A 21,231-nucleotide genomic window follows, 5' to 3' on the forward strand; every position below is an offset into this window, starting at 1 on the left:
ACTTATACCTATAGCAATACTACAGGGATGGAAGGTGAGGGGATCTGATAGCATCACAGTGATATTTGTTTTTTCCCCTAATACACAGGACTACACAGTAGTCAAGAAGACATCTGGTGAGTATGAGACACAAAGCAGCCGTCCCCATGTGTCAGGAGGACTGAGCAAGACCCAGAGCTCCATCACTGTGCCTCCACCTCACTCACTGATACATGAGATGCACAAAGACCAGAAGATCCTGGAACTCACCAACAAGATCATCCAGCTGCTGACTGTTGAGGTGACTGCTGGGAATGGGGCATTATACAGAAACACAGGGGGATATGACCGGAAAGGTGACTGCTGAGAATGGGACATTATACAGTAACACCGGGGGATGTGACTGGAGAGGTGACTGCTGGGAATGGGGCATTATACAGTAACACTGGGGGATGTGACTGCTGGGAATGGGGCATTAAGCAGTAACACCGGGGGATGTGTCCGGAGAGGTGACTGCTGGGAATGGGACATTATACAGTAACACCGGGGGATGTGACCAGAGAGGTGACTGCTGAGAATGGGGCATTATACAGTAATACCAGGGGATGTGAAAAAAGAGTGGGCAGACACCTAGGTGTCTGTTAGGGGCGCCTGTATGAGCGGTTGAGCCTGCAGCAATCAAGATAAAGGGATTGTCAGTCCCTACAAGTGACAAGAAAAAAAGGGGGGGGGAAGATTGCGCAAAGTTGATGACAGAAACAGTAATTAGTTAAAAAAGTACAATATTAGTTTATTAAAACATACATGTGTAATATAACCTGTGCAATTGCACGGGGGAAGGGGTTAAGAATAGTAAAAAATGGGATATTGAAAAAGCTGCATCCAGAACTGAGTAGTGTCACCTTATCAGCTGGCAAGTGGAAATAAGGTGGATGGGCATATATTATGTCCTCTTTGACACTGGGACATTAAAACCTTTTTGCAGAGTGTCCTCCAATAAGGAACTGAGATAGAATAGTCCTTGATATGGATTCTCTGTGGTGTGGGTTCTGCTTTGAACCAGGTGTGGGTACCTTAAAAGGTGGCGTTCCTTTAGACGTGGGTACTCCAAGGTGTAGGCAGGTGGATAAAAGTCCCGGTCTGATTTTCCTCTGGAAAAGAGATATTGCAATGGTGTATTTTCCTATGCCAAGGTGATGTCTGGATGTGCAGCAGAATGGAAGGGGTAGGTGGCTGGGTAGCCTGGCCAACGCGTTTCACTGCTTAGGAGCAGCTTTTTCAAGGTAGCTTAACAGGCTGGGAGTAGGGGTATATATATCAAGGACTATTCTATCTCAGTTCCTTATTGGAGGACACTCTGCAAAAAGGTTTTAATGTCCCAGTGTCAAAGAGGACATAATATATGCCCATCCACCTTATTTCCACTTGCCAGCTGATAAGGTGACACTACTAAGTTCTGGATGCAGCTTTTTCAATATCCCATTTTTTACTATTCTTAACCCCTTCCCCCGTGCAATTGCACAGGTTATATTACACATGTATGTTTTAATAAACTAATATTGTACTTTTATAACTAATTACTGTTTCTGTCATCAACTTTGCGCAATCTTCCCCCCCCCCTTTTTTTTAATACCAGGGGATGTGACCAGAGAGGTGACTGCTGGGAATGGGACATTATACAGTAACACCGGGGGATGTGACCAGAGAGGTGACTGCTGGGAATGGGACATTATACAGTAACAATTGGGAATGTGTCTGGGTGGTGACTGTATCACTGTGTGTGTCAGGTTCCTATAAGGTATCAGGATGTCACTGTCTGTCTCTCCATGCAGGTGGGGCAGTATATAGAGGAACACAAGGGTCTGTACAAGGACATGATGATGGAAAATCACCGGCCCCTCACATCACTTGGTAAGAGAAGACGTTTATTGTAGAGGGGAGAGCAGGTATAGGAGTCCCCTTTATACACCATCATCTGATTAATAAATTATTTATATATATATATATATATATATATATATATATATATATATATATATATATATATATATAAATTATATAATATGTACTCAGATACTGTGTGTTTCCGACAGATGGGCCCAGTAACAGAGATACCCCAGAGAGATGTCCCCGTCCTCTGTATTCCCAGGATTATACAGCAGAGAATCACAGGACCCCACAGGAGGATCAGGTAGGTGGGATTTAGGGTGTCACCAATATACCAAAATGACTGACACTATATGATCTGTGTTTTCTTATACACTGATATTATATTGTGTAATCTTAAAGTAACCAGACAATAATAACTTATGATAGTGGTTATTTAGGGTGGAGGCCTGACTGATATTAAGGCAGAAGATACAGAGGGAGAAGAGACGGATGTGACCGATATTAAGGCAGAAGATACAGAGGGAGAAGAGACGGATATGACCGATATTAAGGCAGAAGATACAGAGGGAGAAGAAGAGACGGATGTGACCGATATTAAGGCAGAAGATACAGAGGGAGAAGAAGAGACGGATGTGACTGATATTAAGGTAGAAGATACAGAGGGAGAACAGGCAAATGCAAGAAGTAATCAGCAGTGTCATGAGAAGAAAACCCCTACAAATATCAGTACAGGTGAGTAATAAGCAATTATCACAGAATTGTGTTTCCATGCACCAAGATGACAGAGTGTTCAGTTTAATTATGACCCGTGTGTTATGTGGGTGGAGTTGTTCTCCCAGTTTTTGAGTGGATTTCCCTCCCCAGTCCAGAAATATGTTGATTGACAGAATGCACCTGTGTTTGTGTTAGAATATTTAGATTGTAAATTACCAGCCCAGAGATCTGACCCGTCTCCTCCCCACACTCTCTGGTGTATCTCATACATCAGGAGCCATCATCCCCTATTATACTCCTGCTCTCCCCCTCACATCATGTCACTGTGTGTTACCAGCCCAGAGATCTGACCAGTCTCCTCCCCGCACTCTCTGGTGTATCTCATACATCAGGTGCCATCAGCCCCTATTATACTCCTGCTCTCCCCCTCACATCATGTTACTGTGTGTTACCAGCCCAGAGATCTGACCAGTCTCCTCCCCGCACTCTCTGGTGTATCTCATACATCAGGACCCATTAGCCCCTATTATACTCCTGCTCTCCCCCTCACATCATGTCACTGTGTGTTACCAGCCCAGAGATCTGACCAGTCTCCTCCCCACACTCTCTGGTGTATCTCATACATGAGGAGCCATCAGCCCCTATTATACTCCTGCTCTCCCCCTCACATCATGTCACTGTGTGTTACCAGCCCAGAGATCTGACCAGTCTCCTCCCCACACTCTCTGGTGTATCTCATACATCAGGAGCCATCAGTCCCTGTTATACTCCTGCTCTCCACCTCACATCATGTTACCATCCCAGAGATCTGACCAGTCTCCTCCCCACACTCTCTGGTGTATATCATACATCAGGAGCCATCAGCCCCTATTATACTCCTGCTCTCCCCTCACATCATGTCACTGTGTGTTACCAGCCCAGAGGTCTGACCAGTCTCCTCCCCACACTCTCTGGTGTATCTCATACATCAGGAGCCATCAGCCCCTATTATACTCCTGCTCTCCCCTCACATCATGTCACTGTGTTACCAGCCCAGAGATCTGACCAGTCTTCTCCCCACATTCTCTGGTGAATCTCATACATCAGGATCCATCAGCCCCTATTATACTCCTGCTCTGCTCTCCCCTCACATCATGTCACTGTGTGTTACCAGCCCAGAGATCTGACCTGTCTCCTCCCCACACTCTCTGGGGTATCTCATACATCAGGATCCTCAGCCCCTATTATACTCCTGCTCTCCCCCTCACATCATGTCACTATGTGTTACCAGCCCAGAGATCTGACCAGTCTCCTCCCCGCACTCTCTGGTATATCTCATACATCAGGAGCCATCAGCCCCTATTATACTCCTGCTCTCCCCTCACATCATGTCACTGTGTGTTACCAGCCCAGAGATCTGACCAGTCTCCTCCCCGCACTCTCTGGTGTATCTCATACATCAGGAGCCATCATCCCCTATTATACTCCTGCTCTCCCCCTCACATCATGTCACTGTGTGTTACCAGCCCAGAGATCTGACCAGTCTCCTCCCTGCACTCTCTGGTATATCTCATACATCAGGAGCCATTAGCCCCTATTATACTCCTGCTCTCCCCCTCACATCATGTCACTGTGTGTTACCAGAGATCTGACCAGTCTCCTCCCCACACTCTCTGGTGTATCTCATACATCAGGGGCCATCAGCCCCTATTATATTCCTGCTCTCCCCCTCACATCATGTCACTGTGTTACCAGCCCAGAGATCTGACCAGTGTCCTCCCCGCACTCTCTGGTGTATCTCATACATCATGAGCCATCAGCCCCTATTATATTCCTGCTCTCCCCCTCACATCATGTCACTGTGTTACCAGCCCAGAGATCTGACCAGTCTCCTCCTCACACTCTCTGGTGTATCTCATACATCAGCAGCCATCAGCCCCTATTATACTCCTGCTCTCCCCTCACATCATGTCACTGTGTGTTACCAGCCCAGAGATCTGACCAGTCTCCTCCCCGCACTCTCTGGTGTATCTCATACATCAGGAGCCATCAGCCCCTATTATACTCCTGCTCTCCCCTCACATCATGTCACTGTATGTTACCAGCACAGAGATCTGACCAGTCTCCTCCCCGCACTCTCTGGTGTATCTCATACATCAGGAGCCATCAGCACCTATTATACTCCTGCTCTCCCCCTCACATCATGTCACTGTGTGTTACCAGCCCAGAGATCTGACCAGTCTCCTCCCCACACTCTCTGATGTATCTCATACATCAGGAGCCATCAGCCCCTATTATACTCCTGCTCTCCCCTCACATCATGTCACTGTGTGTTACCAGCCCAGAGATCTGACCAGTCTCCTCCCCACACTCTCTGGTGTATCTCATACATCAGGAGCCATCAGCCCCTATTATACTCCTGCTCTCCCCTTACATCATGTCACTGTGTGTTACCAGCCCAGAGATCTGACCAGTCTCCTCCCCGCACTCTCTGGTGTATATCATACATCAGGAGCCATCAGCCCCTATTATACTCCTGCTCTCCCCTCACATCATGTCACTGTGTGTTACCAGCCCAGAGATCTCACCAGTCTCCGTCCCACACTCTCTGGTCTCCCCTCACATCATGTCACTGTGTGTTACCAGCCCAGAGATCTGACCAGTCTCCGTCCCACACTCTCTGGTCTATCTCGTACATCAGGAGCCATCAGCCCCTATTATACTCCTCCTCTCCCCCTCACATCTGATTTAGCCACCAATCGGGTTAAATATTTTGCCTCCAAGGCAGTCTAGGCTCCTCCTCTGCCCCCAGGGAGCAAGTTCTCATTGGTGCTGGCACAAGCCAGAGCACCTTTATAAACGGGGAGCTGCATTAGGCAGCCTTATTTTAAGATTTTATTCTTTCTTGTTTTACACTGTGCAGCAGCTCTGGGTGTCTGATAGACACCAGCACTATTGCACCATCACCTGGGTGCCGGTGGCCGCAGCACCACACCATAAGTGCTTGACCTTGGCTGGGCACTGAGGGGGACTACCGCTGCAGCTGGATGCCGGACACAGGTAAGGGGGCTTCCTTCACGCGGAGGGGCTAGTGGCTAGGTGGTACCAGTGCAGGGGGCCACTAGGCTGCTCTAACAGCGGGCACCTGGTCACTACATCCTCCCGCTAGATTACCAGGGAAGCCGGGATTTACTGGCACTGCCCTGGAGACAATTTTCTGTGGATTTGTGTCAGCAAGGGGAGGTGGGCTCTCCCCGCTAGCTCCTCCCCCTGGTCAGTGGCACACTCCCTCACACAGGCTTCCCGCCACTGGCCTTCTTCTCCTCCCTCTCTCACATGGACCAGAGACGCCGAGCAGCCTTAAGATCCAGTCGAGAGTTTGGTTTGCCGCCCCCATGTGCCTCTACTCCACCAAGGATCAGGTCACACCAGTATGCTCCTTACAGCGCTGCTGCTAGTTGAGCTTATTGCCCAGTATTTCTGCAGTGTATTTACTGTATGCTTGCTCTCTGTGGTGCCGTCCGCGGCCCAGACAGGTTTGCCCCCCCCCCCCCTGTTGGAATCGGCATGGGCAAGTATCTGCCTCCGTTCAGAGCCTACAACACACCTTACAGGGTAGATCTGTTAAGCGGAGAACTGAGCACAGTGAGGGTTCTACTTCTCAGTCTCTGTGCAGATAGATTAAGTGTGAGATGGCCCCTGTTCTTCGAAGGCTGACGCGGACTCTAAGAGAGCATTGGAGGCACTTCCTAATGAAGGGTCAGTGCTCTTTGGCTGGGAGCTCAACAAGATAGTGGCTACAGTAGCGGACTCTAAGATGGCCTTCCTCTTGTCTATTCCCACCCCGCGTTCTCATCCCACTATCTTTCAGTCCTTTAGAACTCAGGGTATTGGTAGATTCCAGTCCTTCTTCTGGTCTCAGTCCCAGGCCAGTAGGCCTTCCAAACCAAAGGGCAGGCAGTCCTGGGCAACTAGATGCCCAGACTCTAAGCCCGTTGACAAGCCCTCTGCATGACATGGAGAGCCTCCACCTGGAGGACTCCAGGGTGGAAGGCCAGCTGTTGAAGTTTTTGGCCATGTGGCGGGATTCCACAAAAGACGCCTGGGTAATCGACATCGTGTCCAGGGGCATATGCCCTGATGTTTTGATGTTGACCACCCAGATGCTACTTTTCCATAGCTTTACCAAGGAACTCAGATAAGCCAGGGCCTTTTTGGTAAGGAAGCCCAACAATCTTACCGTCTGATACTGAATCTCAAGCATCTCAACAGGTTCCTGCGCATGGAAACTTTGCACTCGATCATCCAAGCATTGGAACCAGGGGAATTCATCGTTTTCCCTGGATATACAGGATGCCTATTTGCATGTCCCCATCTGTCTGCAACTTCAAAAATATCTGATGTTTGCGATGCAGGGGTGACCCTTTCAGTTTCTTCCATCTGGACTCTCCGCTGCTCCCCCTGTCTTCGCGAAGGTCATAGCAGTCATGGGGAGCAGGCTTCGGGGGCAGGGCTACCGTACCAGGAGGACTTGCCCATCCTGGCTCAGTCCTCAGAGGTACTATCACCTGTCCATAGTGGTACAGTCGTTACAGGCCCACAGCTGGATTATCCACTGGCCCAAGTCTTCAATTGTTCCCACACAGTTCATGTTGCATCTGGGAGCTCAACTGGACTCAGTTCATCAACGGATATTTTTGGTTTGGATCTCATGCCAGATCTTGGTCCCCCGATGATAGTCCTAACCCCGGAGGTGCATCTTTCGCTGTCCTGGAGGCTTCTGGATCAAAAAGAGAGATAAATGACTTTTGCCCAATAGGGTCGCTGTCACTTTAAGAAGCGCAGTCTTGTCAGGACAAATGATTGTTCATTCAGAGTTAATAATCATGGGTACATTTATTAAAAAATACTAATACATGGTATAGAAATGCACTTCATAACAATAAAAAACATATACAAGACAAACAACACACAACATATACTGCTGGCGATGATACTAAATGAATGAGGCTTAATGATGGCTCAAGTTGGATATAATTCATGTGTGGATTTAAAAGTTCCTTTTTGATTTAGACAATGTGGTATCCGTAATGTTTACCAGTCCCATGTATACTCAATGGTCTCCTGCAGCTGTGGATAGATTCAAAGAACCTCCTCAAGCCAGTATTATTCCGCAAGTAGGAGTCCTTCTATTCAATTACCGGGTGATGGTACCTGGATATGATCTGAGAATAGTGCTGCCGCAATATAATGGACCAAGGCGCTATTGTGCCTGACATCAAGGTGGCACTCGCAGTCAGTCTACTATGGCGGAGACCTCCTGCATATTCCAGTGGACAGAGAAACGTAATCCAGCTCTGTTGGCAATCTTCAAACTGGGTATCCTCGATTGGGAAGCAGACTTCTTGAATCATCAGACTCACGCCGGCGAATGGGCACTCCACGCAGAGGTGTTCCAGATGCTGGTCTGACGTTGGGGCAGACCAGAAATCGAATATGGGTCTCAGACCCAGGAGCTTGCATGGTGGATGCCTCGTTGGTCCCATGGCCCTTTGCCCTGATGTATTGTCCCAGGAGGGTCTGTTACTCCAATCTCCAGGCTTTAACCGTATGAAGCTCCAATACGTCTGCCTCTGCTCCCGGACCTGCTTAGTCTGTGTTTGCATCCAGACCTTCCTTGTCTGACTTTTCAAGGGGTGGCTATTGGGACCTCACTGTTGAGAGCCAGGAGGTTTTCTATTAGGGTCATCCATACCATGCTCCAGGCACGCAAGCCATCCTCAGCTGGTGCAAATTACAGCAAAGACTCAATCCCAGGACTTTCCACTTGTCTAGGATTTTGTCTTTCCTCCAAAAGGGGTTAGAGGCCGGATTACGCCTTTCCTCTCTAAAAGTCCAGATTTTGGCCTTGTGCATTCTCTTCCATAGGTGACCGTACCAGACGTTCGCACTTTCTTTCAGGGAGTTCTTCACATTCAGACAACCTTTTGTTCCTCTGGTGTCTCTTTGGGATCTTTCTCTGGTTCTCAGAGCTCTTCAGGGCCCTCCTTTTGAGCCTCTGCGTTCGGCGGACTTGCCTTGGCTCACCAGGAAAACCGTTTTTTCTGCTGGCCATAGTTTCGGCTAGGAGTGTCTTAGATCTCTCTGCTTTCTCCTGCCATTCCCCATGTTATGATATTTCACCTGTATAGGGCTGTCCTCAGGACCAGACCTGGTCACCTTCCCAAGGTGGTGTTGAGGTTCCATTTGAATCAGGAAATCATTGCCCCGGTCTAACATGGGTCGGGGGTTTCTGCTGAGCAGTCTTCTCTGGATGTGGTCCGGACCCTGTGTCTCCTGAGGACCGAAGAAAAAAGAAAGATTTATATCTTAACTGTTAAATCTTTTCCTTCAAGGTACCCAGGAGACACCGGGATCCCACCCTGCCACGCCGGCTTCCAAATATTTACGGTTTCTGAGTTTCGTTGTCTGGACTGAAATATTTGATCTCCAGTAGCCTGGAGACGTTTTGTATGTGGTTCTCCTCTTCCTTCCTTCCTGTCTCCTGCCTTGGGCTTGCTAACCAGAACTGGGGGTGGAGGTGGGGCATAGGAGGGGGAGGAGCCTCGGCTACCTGTAGGCAAAAGGTTTAACCCATTTGGTGCCAGGCTACTCCAACCCCTACACCCCAGCGCCAGCCCTGTGTCTCCTGAGTACCTCAATGTAATGTTTATGCCTGTAAATCACCCTGAGTCCTTTTGGAGAATATAAAAAAAAAAAAAATGTATTATTGGTAATATGTGAGAAATCTGTAGCAGTATCATACTACAGTAGGAGCAAGTTTCATCTTTGCTCCTTTGGCCATGGCTAGCCATGGCTAGCCATGGCTATTCTATTGTTCTCAGCTGCAATACAATACGTATTGCAGCTGAGAACAATAGAATAGCCATGGCTAGCCATGGCTAGTCATGGGCAAAGGAGCAAAGATGAAACTTGCTCCTACTGTACCTGCATAAAAGGATACTGGAGGTTATTCACACTGGCTGTGAATGGAAGTTTTACACAAACTTCCATTCGCAGCCTGTGGGGTAGCACCCACATCATTCGATGGACGGGGACCATCGAATGATGTGGAACGTGCACGCATATGTAAAGTTGCATATGCGTGCACATTTAGAAGGAAGTGGGCGGGCAGCTGACATCTGTTGCCCCCGCCCCCTGGCCGCAAGGTTGCACCGGTGCACCAAGTGCATGCGCAGAAATGCACATAGCTGAAACATGGGCCGTGTGCGAATTGGGGAGGTGAGAACGCTTTTACCTGCAACTGAATTTAGCCATTGGTTGGTATTTGGGGACGTGACAGGGAATAGTTACTAGTGACATATATTTATTATATTCCCAGCAGATGGATGTAACAGAATGAAGATCTCAGCGAGACATATCGTATCTCCAGATGGTAAAATAGAAGATATCACAGGAGGTTCTCCAGGGCAAAACCCCAACACCCCAATTATACACCCAGTACCCCCCAGTGCAGATATCTCATGTAATCCCTGTAATCATGTCCAGTGTTCTCCTGATCACACAGTTATTGTTACGCCTATTACAGCTCTTACAGCAGATACAGTATATACCTGGTCTATAGATGTTCAACAGAACACAAAGCTCATTAATAATCAACCAACTAAGCCAGGAGAGAAACGTTATTCATGTTCTGAGTGTGGGAAATGTTGTACATCTCAATCGCGTCTTGTTAGTCATCAGAGAAGTCACACAGGTGAGAGACCGTTTACATGCTCTGAGTGCGGGAAATGTTTTATGCACAAATCACATCTTGTTAGTCATCAGAGAAGTCACACAGGTGTGAAGCCATTTCCATGCTCTGAATGTGGGAAATGTTTTACACGGAAATTAAATCTTGTTGTACACCAGAGAAGTCACACAGGTGAGAAACCATTCACATGCTCTGAGTGTGGGAAATGTTTTATGCACAAATCACATCTTGTTACTCATCAGAGAAGTCACACAGGTGAGAAGCCATTTCCATGCTCTGAGTGTGGGAAATGTTTTACACGGAAAGTACGTCTAGTTCTACATCAGAGAAGTCACACAGGTGAGAAACCATTTACATGCTCTGTGTGTGGGAAATGTTTTACAGACAACGCAGGTCTTATTTTACATCAGAGATATCACACAGGCGAGAGACCATTTTCATGCTCTGAGTGTGGGAAATGTTTTATGCGTAAATCACATCTTGTTAATCATCAGAGAAGTCACACAGGTGAGAAGCCATTTCCATGCTCTGAGTGTGGGAAATGTTTTACACGAAAAGCACGTCTTGTTCAACATCAGAGAAGTCACACAGGTGAGAAGCCATTTCCATGCTCTGAGTGTGGGAAATGTTTTACACAGAAATCAATTCTTGTTGTACACCAGAGAAGTCACACAGGTGAGAAACCATATGCATGCTCTGAGTGTGGGAAATGTTTTACACACAAATCAGATCTTGTTAATCATCAGAGAATTCACACAGGTGAGAGGCCATATACATGCTCTGAGTGTGGGAAAGGTTTTAAACAGAAAACAGATCTTGTTAATCATCAGAGAAGTCACACAGGGGAGAGGCCATTTTCATGTTCTGAGTGTGGGAAATGTTTTACTCACAGATCACAGCTGGTTAAACATCGGAGAAGCCACACAGGGGAGAAACCACTTTCTTGTTCATAATGTGGCAAAAACTTTACACGGAAGTCTCTTTTTAAACCTCGGGAAATAATAACCAACATGAAACAGATGGTGATTATGCCGTATATAAGTGTTATAGTTACATTTCCATCCACATACATAGTTAAATGGATGTCATCAATGTAAGACTGGAATTTATTTATAAAGATGCCAGCATCGGGGCGTGGCCTGGGACAGGTAGGTGAAGGCAGCAGCTTAGCAGCTCCCCCGCTAAAATCCCGATTTTTATCCTATATATAGCTGTTTCTCCCCCAAATTTACTTTTAATTGGATGGTATCCAGCCCTGCTTGCATGAGGCTCTGTGGAAGACTGCCCACCTCTGTTTTTCCTGCAAAATTTCGGGAGATATGAGTGCTCAGTCTAACCTAGCCTCCCCTCAGAGACCGGGTGCTTTTTATCTATGGTTCATTATGTGATTGCCCTTACCTGCTGTCATGTCCTGCTCCGCTGCTGCGATCCCTGAGGTCCTGTGTCTTGCTTCTCCGGAGTCCGCCTGTTCCTTCTGCAGCTTGAGGCCCTCTGACTGCCGCCATTTTGATACTGGTTGCTCCGACTGTCTTCGGGATTTTCAAACCCTTAGCTGCCGCCATCTTGCAGCAGGGGTTCTTCCCACTCTGGGATTTGGTGCACCATACGCGCTGCTTGATGTATCTACTACTCCCCTCTGGTGGACGACCTGCAAGCACCAGTTTGCAAAGTCCTGCATTGCTGACTGAACGCCTTACAGATGGTTTGTTCCTTACAGCAGATTATCCAAGCTATTACTGCCTCCACTCAGAGACTTCTCACTAAGGCCCAGATGCAGTAAGCTTCAAAAGTAATAAAATGGAGAGCGATAAACAACCACCCAATCAGCTCCTGCCTGATATTTTCCAAGCACTGTCTGTGACATGGCAGGTAGAAGCTGATTGGCTGGCTGTTTATCACTCTCCATTTTATCACTTTTGAAGCTTAGTGCATCTGGCCCACAGTTTGATACTCTGCTGCCTGTTTCCCCAAGTGCCTCGGATGCTATTTCCAAGTCTCCTAAAACAGAGCCATCCAGAATACAGGATAAATATACTTGTGAGCAGTGGCGTAGCTACGTTTTGGGCGCCGCCCCGCCAAGCACCCCTGCCCCGCCGCCCATGCAAACCCCCCCCCCCCCAAAGCCTTACCTATCGCGCTGGTCCCGGCGGCTCCGTTCTGCTGAGGACCTCCACAAAATGGCAGCCCCCATACAGCAGACAGTTTCAGAGAACTGTGTACTATATGGGGCGGCCATTTTGTGGTGGTCCTCATCAGAAGAACGGAGCCGCCGGGACCAGCGAGATAGGTGAGTCTGCGGGGGATTGGGGGGGGGGGTTAACTATAGCACCGCATCCCCCGGCGCCCCCACATGCACAGCGGTGGCGGGGGCTGCGGTGCTATAGTTACGCCGCTGCTTGGATCAGTTCTTCATTTATTTAGTGGCAGGGTCTGGTCTTCGGGAACTATCTCTTGGATAGTTTATATCTGTGAGACTATCCCTGTAAGATTGTGCAGTTCCGGATCTCGATGCACATTTATGTTTTTGTCCTTTATGTAGGTCTCTGTTTTAATGGGAACATTATGACTATTTTAACTACGCAAAAGGCTGAAGTTTTGTTAAGCAGGTTTGCCTTGATAGTTGTTTTTTTATTTTTTATTATTATTTCTTTATTCCTTGTTTGATAGGTAGGTATGCATTCTTATTTAGGTTTGATATAGTAATTTGTACTAATGGGGGGGGGGGGGGGGGTGTAACTCGCTTATCCTGTTTGTGATCTATGCCTTAACACAATGTATATTGTCATATAATGTTTTTGCTGTTACATGTCGATATGTCCACTATGTATATATTTATTTTTGTTTTACCGTTTAAGGTAGTAATATTGCAAAAACTCAATAAAAGATGATTGAATCTCTTATATATTTGGCTACATCTGTCACTCAAAGTGTGTCTGGAGCTGTAATGCTGGGTGGAGCCTCTGACTCACATGACTGACTCACATGGCAGAGAACCAGCCCAGTGAGCCCACAGACAGTGACAGACACCCCCTGCCTCTCCATGTTACACAGCAAAGACACAGCTACTCACCAGACACACCAGGTGAGCGCCCCACACCTCCATACCTCCCAACATGACCCACTCCAGGAGGGACAGAATGCTCTGTTTGTGGACTTCCATCTTAATTTATGATTGTCATCACCTGTCATTTTAAACAGGGTAATTGATAAGAAAGGTGTTTAAGCACAGGTGATGGTAATCCATACATTAAGAAGAAAGTCCAGAAACAGAGCAATGTGTCCCTCCTGGAGAGGGTCATGTTGGGAGGTATGCACCTCCCCCCCCCCACCCCCCATTCACGGCATCCCCACGATTAAATGGCACATGCAAAACACTGACATGGCTATGGTCGACAATGAAAAATGATATTTTTCACTTTTTCAATGTTTTCATATTCATTCTCATGTGTCGACATGGACACCAATGAAGTGCCACACTTATGTCAACATTTACATGTGTTGACCTTTCTGTGTTGATTTTTTCTTGTGGCGATTCGCGGCACCCCCCGCGACCCCCCTCCCGCGATTTGCAGCACACCCCCCGCAATTCGCGGCACCTCCGGTGACTCCCGCGATTCGCGGCCCCACCCCCTGACACCCCCCCCTCCTGCGATTCGCGGCATCCCGCGACCCCCCTCCCACGATTCGCGCCAACCCCCCGGGCCCCCCCTCCCGTGGTTCACGGTGCCCCCCACGACCCCCCTTACCGCGATTCCCCACCCCTGACCCCCCCTCCTGTCATTGCGGCAACCCCCCGCGACCCACCCTCCCGCGATTCACTGCAACCCCCCCTCCCACAATTCACGGCATCCACCCACGACCCCTCCTCTCGTGATTCGCGGACACCCCTCACCTCCTCCCTCCCCCCCCACCCCCGCGCGCGATTCACGGCAACCCCAGGATTAAATGGCACATGCAAAACACTGACACGGCTATGGTCGACAATGAAAAAGGTTGACATGAGTTTTTGAAGATTTATTTTTCTTTTTTTTAATGTTTTCATATTCATTCTCATGTGTCGACAAGGACACCGATGAAGTGCCACACTTATGTCAACATTTACATGTGCTGAACTTTCTGTGTTGATTTTTTCTTGTAGCAATTTTTTTCCAGTGACAACTTTGAACTATGTGCACGTCAACCTACACATCATCAACCAATTCTTTGTATAATATATAACACCTGTTCTGTTTTACTGTAGGTGTTTTAAGTCAGACCTTTTACTGCTACTATTACTGTTTATGTAAATGCATTCTGAATGACAGCAACATCCTACCATCCTTCTACAAGAATATATAACCAACTAGGTGATTCATCGCGCCCCGTGCCCCCCCCCTCCCACAATTCACGAACCCCCGCGATTCGCAACCCCCCCTCGCGCAATTCACGCCCCCTCCCACGCTTTGCGGACCCTCTCCCGCGATTCGCCGACACCTGCGCCCCCCCTCCCTTGATTCACGGCGCCCCTCCCGCAATTCACGGCACCCCTAAGCCCCTCTTTAGTCCCCCGTATACTCACACACCCCTATCACTACCCAGCTTCCTGCTCTCCTGAACCGTAACTTCCACCACTGGGGAGTCGCTGACGCTGTTTGGCCCACATGCCCCTATCATGCCTCATAGCCCAGCCTCCTGCTCTCATGCACCCGAACTCCCACCCAGTAGGAGGAGACACTGACTAAGGGCCACCATCCTGTACTGCCACGCTGGACCCTCACCCACTGGCAGAAGCTGCACAGTATCTCCCACCCTCCTCTTTAGTCCCCCTTATGCCCACACACCCCTATCACTACCCAGCCTCCTGTTTTCCTGTGTCGTGACCTCCGCCAGTGGGGAGCCGCTGACTCAGAAACACCCTACTATACTATTGCACACACACACCTAAACAACATGCACACACAGCCAGCCCCCCCCCCCCACACCCACAAATGTCACTGTACCATCCACACTATCAATGTACATCTTACTCTGTAACCGCTTTTTAATTAAACAAAACAATACACACCCCCTTCCACATCATATGCTCTCTATTTAACACATGTCACCTATAACTGAAGTTGCAATACAGGCATCTTTCATACAATTCTAACCATCTTTCTCATATACAAATGTTCACAAATTAAGGGGGCGCAGCCTCTTACGACGGTGTGAAGAGCACCCGTAGGGCGCGATAAATCACCTAGTTAAATAATAATAAAAAAGATACATACAGATAGTGGTAGATGCTCAATTAGTTCAGTAATACCACTCAGGTTCATTGGAGGAGGGGTAATAATAAGTAAGTAAAGCACCTATTCAGGTCTCACCATGAACTGGGGTAAGTCAGCTATATAATGCCACTGCAGGGTGCCCCACCAGCTTTCCCAGTGATCCCGCCTCCCTTGTGTTGGGTGTCCCAATTCAATATTTAGGCATTTTTATTAACAGTACTCCCTGATTACACACCTCTTAATCTAGCTCCAATCTTGGCATATATTAAGGATAGATCCGGCCACTGGTGCAAGCTACCCCTCACGGTGACGGGGAGGGTTAATTTGATAAAGATGGTGGTGTATGTCCTACAGCAGTCCCCTGTGTATATTCCTGTTGCGTTTTTCAGAAAACTAAATAGCATGCGAAATTCACTGATTTGGGCCAACAAGCGACCCAGGATAAAAATGGATACACTGACTAGACCTAGGGTCGCTGGTGGCCTGGCTCTACCACACTTTAGGTATTACTACTATGCCACACAGCTCGTCCATCTTAGGCCGTGGGTTCAGGATGCCAGTGTGGATTCATTACATGCTGCATTTGTTCTTCAAGTAATCCCTAGATGTACTCCGGTGCAGCTGCTCTTGGGGGCCAGGTTGCCTCCTCGCTGCCCCCCTATATTGTCCCAGGCACTAAAGGCAGAACACCGAGGCCCTGGTTAGGTTATCAGATATCGACCCTGAGACTTCCCTGTGGCACTCTACACAACTCTCCGAGTTGCGACCTCTTGCGGGGAGGCGATTATGGGCCTCCAGGGGATTTATATCGCTAGGCCAATTATACCTGAATGGGGTGTTCAAATCTTTTCAGCAACTAAAAGAGGAATTTGATCTACCACAACATTTCTTCTTTCCATACTTACAACTAAGGCACGCCTTACAGGCACAGTTAAAAGACTTCCCTCCTACCTTACCTCCTTCCCCCGTTAGGTCTTACTTAGATACTCTCAGTGGACAGAAAACAGTCTCCTTAACTTACTCCCTTCTGTTATTTAACCATCATTTAGACCCCCTCACTACACTTAGAGACCAATGGGCGCTTGACCTGTTCCCTATGGATGATTATGACTGGATAGCCACTAGGGAATGGCCTCGCCTGTAGACCACTAGTGCTACGATTCAACAAATACAACTATTTATTTTACATCGCACATACTTGACGCTGGTAAGACTAGCCAGGTTTGGGGTTTGCTCTTCCTCTGCTTGTCCAAAATGTGGGGCTGGGGGGGGGGGGGGGTACCTTCTGGCATCTGTTATGGGACTGCCCACTTGTAAAGGTCTTTTGCACTAAGGTACAGCAAGCTTTGGACTCTACGGGTATAGCCTCTAATATCTTGACACCTAAACTATGCGTGCTGGGAGCTGCTGATGAGGGGGCTTTGCTTGGGGCGGATTTACCGTATGTTCTAAATGTGTGTGCACTGGCTAAGGTCATCATTGCCCGCTCCTGGATGGTCTTCACCGGCCCTGACTTCTCCACCCTTCAATTCCACAATCGACCATGAACGATATGTCTATATGATCATAAAGGCAAGTGTTACATTTTAAAAAATTTGGTCTAGGCGGATGCAATCTACTTATTATCCACGAGAGGGAGCTGTTTAGGATTGCAGACCATTTGTTATCGGGCAGCCAGTTGCTTATGAACGTAGGCAGCTATAGACATTTGGGGTATGATAAATGGCTGGGTGGCACATCTGAGGTCAATGCATTGGTTACATATACCTGCGCAATACATATACCTGCATTTTTCAGCAACATTCCCATCAACCCCCACCCTTTGTGCCCTTTCAACCCTTCCCATATACCCATATCCCATAAATAGAGCATAAGAATAAAATAGAAAGAAAACCCTAAAAAAACTTAGCTTAGGGCAGTGGTTCCCAAACTGTGTGCCGTGGCTCCCTGGGGTGCCCCGGGACACATGCAGGGGTGCCCTGGGTTGGTGGTCCAGGACCAACTCAAATTATTAATGGGTAATTATTTATGAGCAAAACCAGTGCTGGCAGCTGCCAATCATAAAATATGTGTACACACAGAAGCAAATTCTGCCCTTTACCACATAACTGACCCTAAGAATAGCATATAAACTCCATCAAATTATTTTTTATTGGCCATGGGGTGCCGTGAAAAAATTCTGATACTCCTAGGGTGCCGCGATTCAAAAAAGATTGGGAACCCCTGGCTTAGGGGAATGTTTAAGCAGACCCCTATACTTTCTTCAGCAGGATCTCCTCTCTATACCATCGACATGTTATATCCTGACACCCACCATAGCGGGACAACCTTGTTTAAAGATTCATTAAACAAGACAGAACCCTCCTCCCTCTCTCTCCTCTCACCCCCTAAACATGGCATATTAAGTCATATTACATAGTGTCTAATTTGCCCCATATCTCACACATTATTTTCCACTTTCTGCACAAGGCTGTCTCTCAAGCCAATTCTTAGCTTCCTTAGGGGAGGTAAAAAAAGAGTGTTGTATTATCATAGATCACCATGAACGAGGCTTTGACTGTAGTGATCCTGAAGAAGGACAAGAGTTTGAAAAATCCAAAATCGTTTAGGCCGATCTCCCTTGTAAACACGGATGCAAAAATATCAGCAAAGATTTTGGCCTCAGATTGGACTCAGTAACTCAGAATATTGTACACATAGATCAGACAGGGTTTCCTAAGGGCAAAAGTGCTACCTTGGTTGTACAATAATTAATTGATATAAGGGTATTTTTGTTAAAATTACCGTTCGAATCCCTTTCTCTGAGTCCATCCTGGTGACACAGATAACCATGGGATGTAGGTGGGTCCGCAGGAGCAAGGCACCAATGCTGACTTCTTTGAGAGGCAGGCTCCTCCCTTCTGCATCCGAGCATTCCTCAGTTCAACTTCTAAAGCACACTAGGATACATTACTCAGGACAACACCTGAACATATTAATATGCACAATCAAATAACATGACAATACATGAATGGTATAAACTTACTGAGGGTAAGGGAGGGATCGCTGTGTCACCAGGATGGACTCAAAGAAAGGGATTCGAACAGTAAGTTCTCACAAAAATCCCCTTTTCTCTGTCGTCCATCCTGGTGACACAGCTAACCATGGGACGTTCAAGAGCCGGTCCTTTGGGAGGGTACGCTCAGGCTTACAGTTCTCATCACTGCTCGCCCAAATGATGCGTCCTCCGACGAGAACTCATGGAAACTGTAGAATTTGGTAAAGGTATGAACAGAGGACCAGGTGGCAGCCCTGCATAACTGCTCCACTGTAGCCCCATGACGCACAGCCCAAGAGAAAGCAACCGATCTGGTGTAAGTACTTAGTATAAGCAAAGGCAATTACTGACCTTAACCATCTAGCAATGCTCTGCTTAGAAGCAGGCCACCCTCTCTTATGTATGTCATATAGTACCAAAAGAAAATCAGTTTTGGGAAAATCCTTTACTCTATCAACATAGATGCTCAAACTGAGGATTTTGTAGAACCGACAAAACCAGAGACAGGTCCCAAGGTGCCACCGGCTGCCTATATGGAGGTTAAAGTCTCATAACACCCTGTAAAAAAGTCTGTACTTCTGGCAAAAGAGCCTCTCTTTTCTGAAAGAATATGGATAAGGCCGACAGCCTTTAAGGACTGCAGGCTAAGCTCTGCTGAAAACCCATCCTGGAGGAACTCCAAGAGTCTAGTGACCTTGGGGTAGATTTATTAATCCTGCTTTAAGGAACCTTATGGGCACAGGTTCGCTTCACCACTTTATCGTGGTGAAGAGAACCTGACTTTCGCCCGAATCTATCAATGTGTGTGCGCACGTTATGGGAGTGCGTTATCCCCTCCTGCCGGGGATACGTTTCCTCCCATAACGAATGCTGTAGGCGTCCGGCGGCGTCTTCTGCGCATGCGCCGGATACCTTGGTCTCGCGTTGTGTATCCGGCGCATGCGCAGTTTTCCGCTTGCTGGTCTCCTGCATCTTCAAATTCAAACTGCGCATGCGCCGGGTAATGTTCGCCGGGGATGCTGTAGTACCCGGCGCATGCGCAGTTTGAATTTGAAGACGCTGGAGACCAGCAAGCGTCGCGTAACTTCATAGAGGAGACCCGCAGCGCCAGAAAATTCTGGCGATAAGGACAGCACCCCAAAGACTCACGAAGGGCACATAAAGAAGAATCATAAATTAGGTATGGCTAATGCGCGCTGTACTAAAACTAGTACATGCGCTAAGTCCCCGCCCCCGAACCGCTGCTGTTAAAGTACCCGTACAACGGGTTTGATAGATCAGGGGATGCGCTATCCCCTGCTTTAGCGCACGGGGATAGCGCATATACCCCACTTCATCTGTTAATAAATCTACCCCCTTGAACCTAGAGGTGTGTACCTTTTGCCGTTCACACCACCTCATATAGATTTTCCAAACATGATGGTAATTAGCTGCTGACACAGGCTTGCGAGCCCTAAGCATGGTTTGGATAACAGCATCTGAGAAACATTTATTCCTTAATAAGGAGGTTTCAAAAGCCAGGCCATCAAATTGAGTCGAGCTAGGTCCAGGTGCAGAAACGGTCCTTGTTTGAGTAAGTCTGGCTGAAGAGGAAGATGCCAGGAGTCAGTGTACAACCTCAGTATGTCTGAATACCACAACCTCCTGGGCCAATCCAGGGATCTTGAGTACCCGAGCAATCATAGGAAACAGACAAAACACATAGGCGAGGGTGAAACACCACGGAACTGTCATGGCATACACCGCCCACGCGGTCGGGTCCCTGGTCCGAGAGCAGAACCTGGGGACCTGACAGTTGTGTCTGGACGTCATCAAGTCTATCTCTGGGAGCCCCCAAAGAGTTACTATTTCCTGAAAGACTTCTTGATGTAACGCCCACTCTCGCGCATTTTCTTAAATACACAATGAGCTGGCACTTTATCCTCATCTGATAGATTCAAAGTCTGCTTAACTGCAAGGATCAAATCCTCAATACCAGGGACAGAAGACTCAACTTCTTCCCTCTGGTCCCAAAAAGGCATCCTCAGCACACACACTTCCTCAACAGAATCTAAAGTCAACAGGGGAGGTGTAGATAAGGGGTGTCTGGGAGAAGTAACCTCAGGGGTCTTGGCAGCTGTTCCATGAATACATAAATTTTATGAACACTCTGAGCAGTGTCCTGCATAACCTGCAGTAAAGCTGGGTCCCTCTGAGATGGGATAATAGAGCCCACAGACTCTTGAGAGGGGGAAAAGGGGCCAGGAGATTTCACAAGATCATCCCTCTGCCTGTTTAAAGCCTGAACCAAAGCATTCATACAGTAGGAGCCAGTTTCATCTTTGTTCCTTTGGCCATGGCTCACCATGGCTATTCTATTGTTCTCAGATACAATCAGGGCTATTTTTGTGCAGGCTCCAGCAGGAACTGTGGCCCCTATTCTAGTTCACTCTTTCTGACAAAATATTTCTTAGATGGACAAAACCATGTGCACTGCAGGTGAGGCAGGTGTTACTTGTGCAGAGATAATTAGATTTGGGTGGGGTTTTACACCTGCCTTACCTGCAGTGCACATGGTTTTGTCCATCTAAGAAATATTTTGTCAGAAAGAGTGAACTAGAATAAGGGCCACAGTTCCTGCTAGAGCCTGC

At 47.7% G+C, this 21,231-nt stretch overlaps 1 protein-coding gene across 2 annotated transcripts in view; it reads left to right on the forward strand.

Annotated features, from left to right (window-relative positions):
* LOC146010154 (uncharacterized) overlaps window positions 1-12,095 on the forward strand; it is a 62,545-nt gene extending 50,450 nt beyond the window's left edge. Inside the window, exons 3-7 of one of the 2 annotated variants that reach the window (XM_083151114.1) lie at window positions 89-280; window positions 1,812-1,890; window positions 2,073-2,170; window positions 2,307-2,601; window positions 9,944-12,095. In XM_083151114.1, coding sequence (XP_083007240.1) covers window positions 89-280; window positions 1,812-1,890; window positions 2,073-2,170; window positions 2,307-2,601; window positions 9,944-11,268 — 1,989 coding nt within the window. In that variant the 3' untranslated portion in view covers window positions 11,269-12,095. The remainder of the gene's footprint in view (window positions 1-88; window positions 281-1,811; window positions 1,891-2,072; window positions 2,171-2,306; window positions 2,602-9,943) is intronic. The other variant, XM_083151115.1, reaches the window with a different exon arrangement.
* Window positions 12,096-21,231: the final 9,136 nt, after the last annotated feature.

Source organism: Crinia signifera, chromosome 6 (genome assembly GCF_055691185.1).
Source record: "Crinia signifera chromosome 6, ASM5569118v1, whole genome shotgun sequence".
Taxonomy (NCBI): domain Eukaryota; kingdom Metazoa; phylum Chordata; class Amphibia; order Anura; family Myobatrachidae; genus Crinia; species Crinia signifera.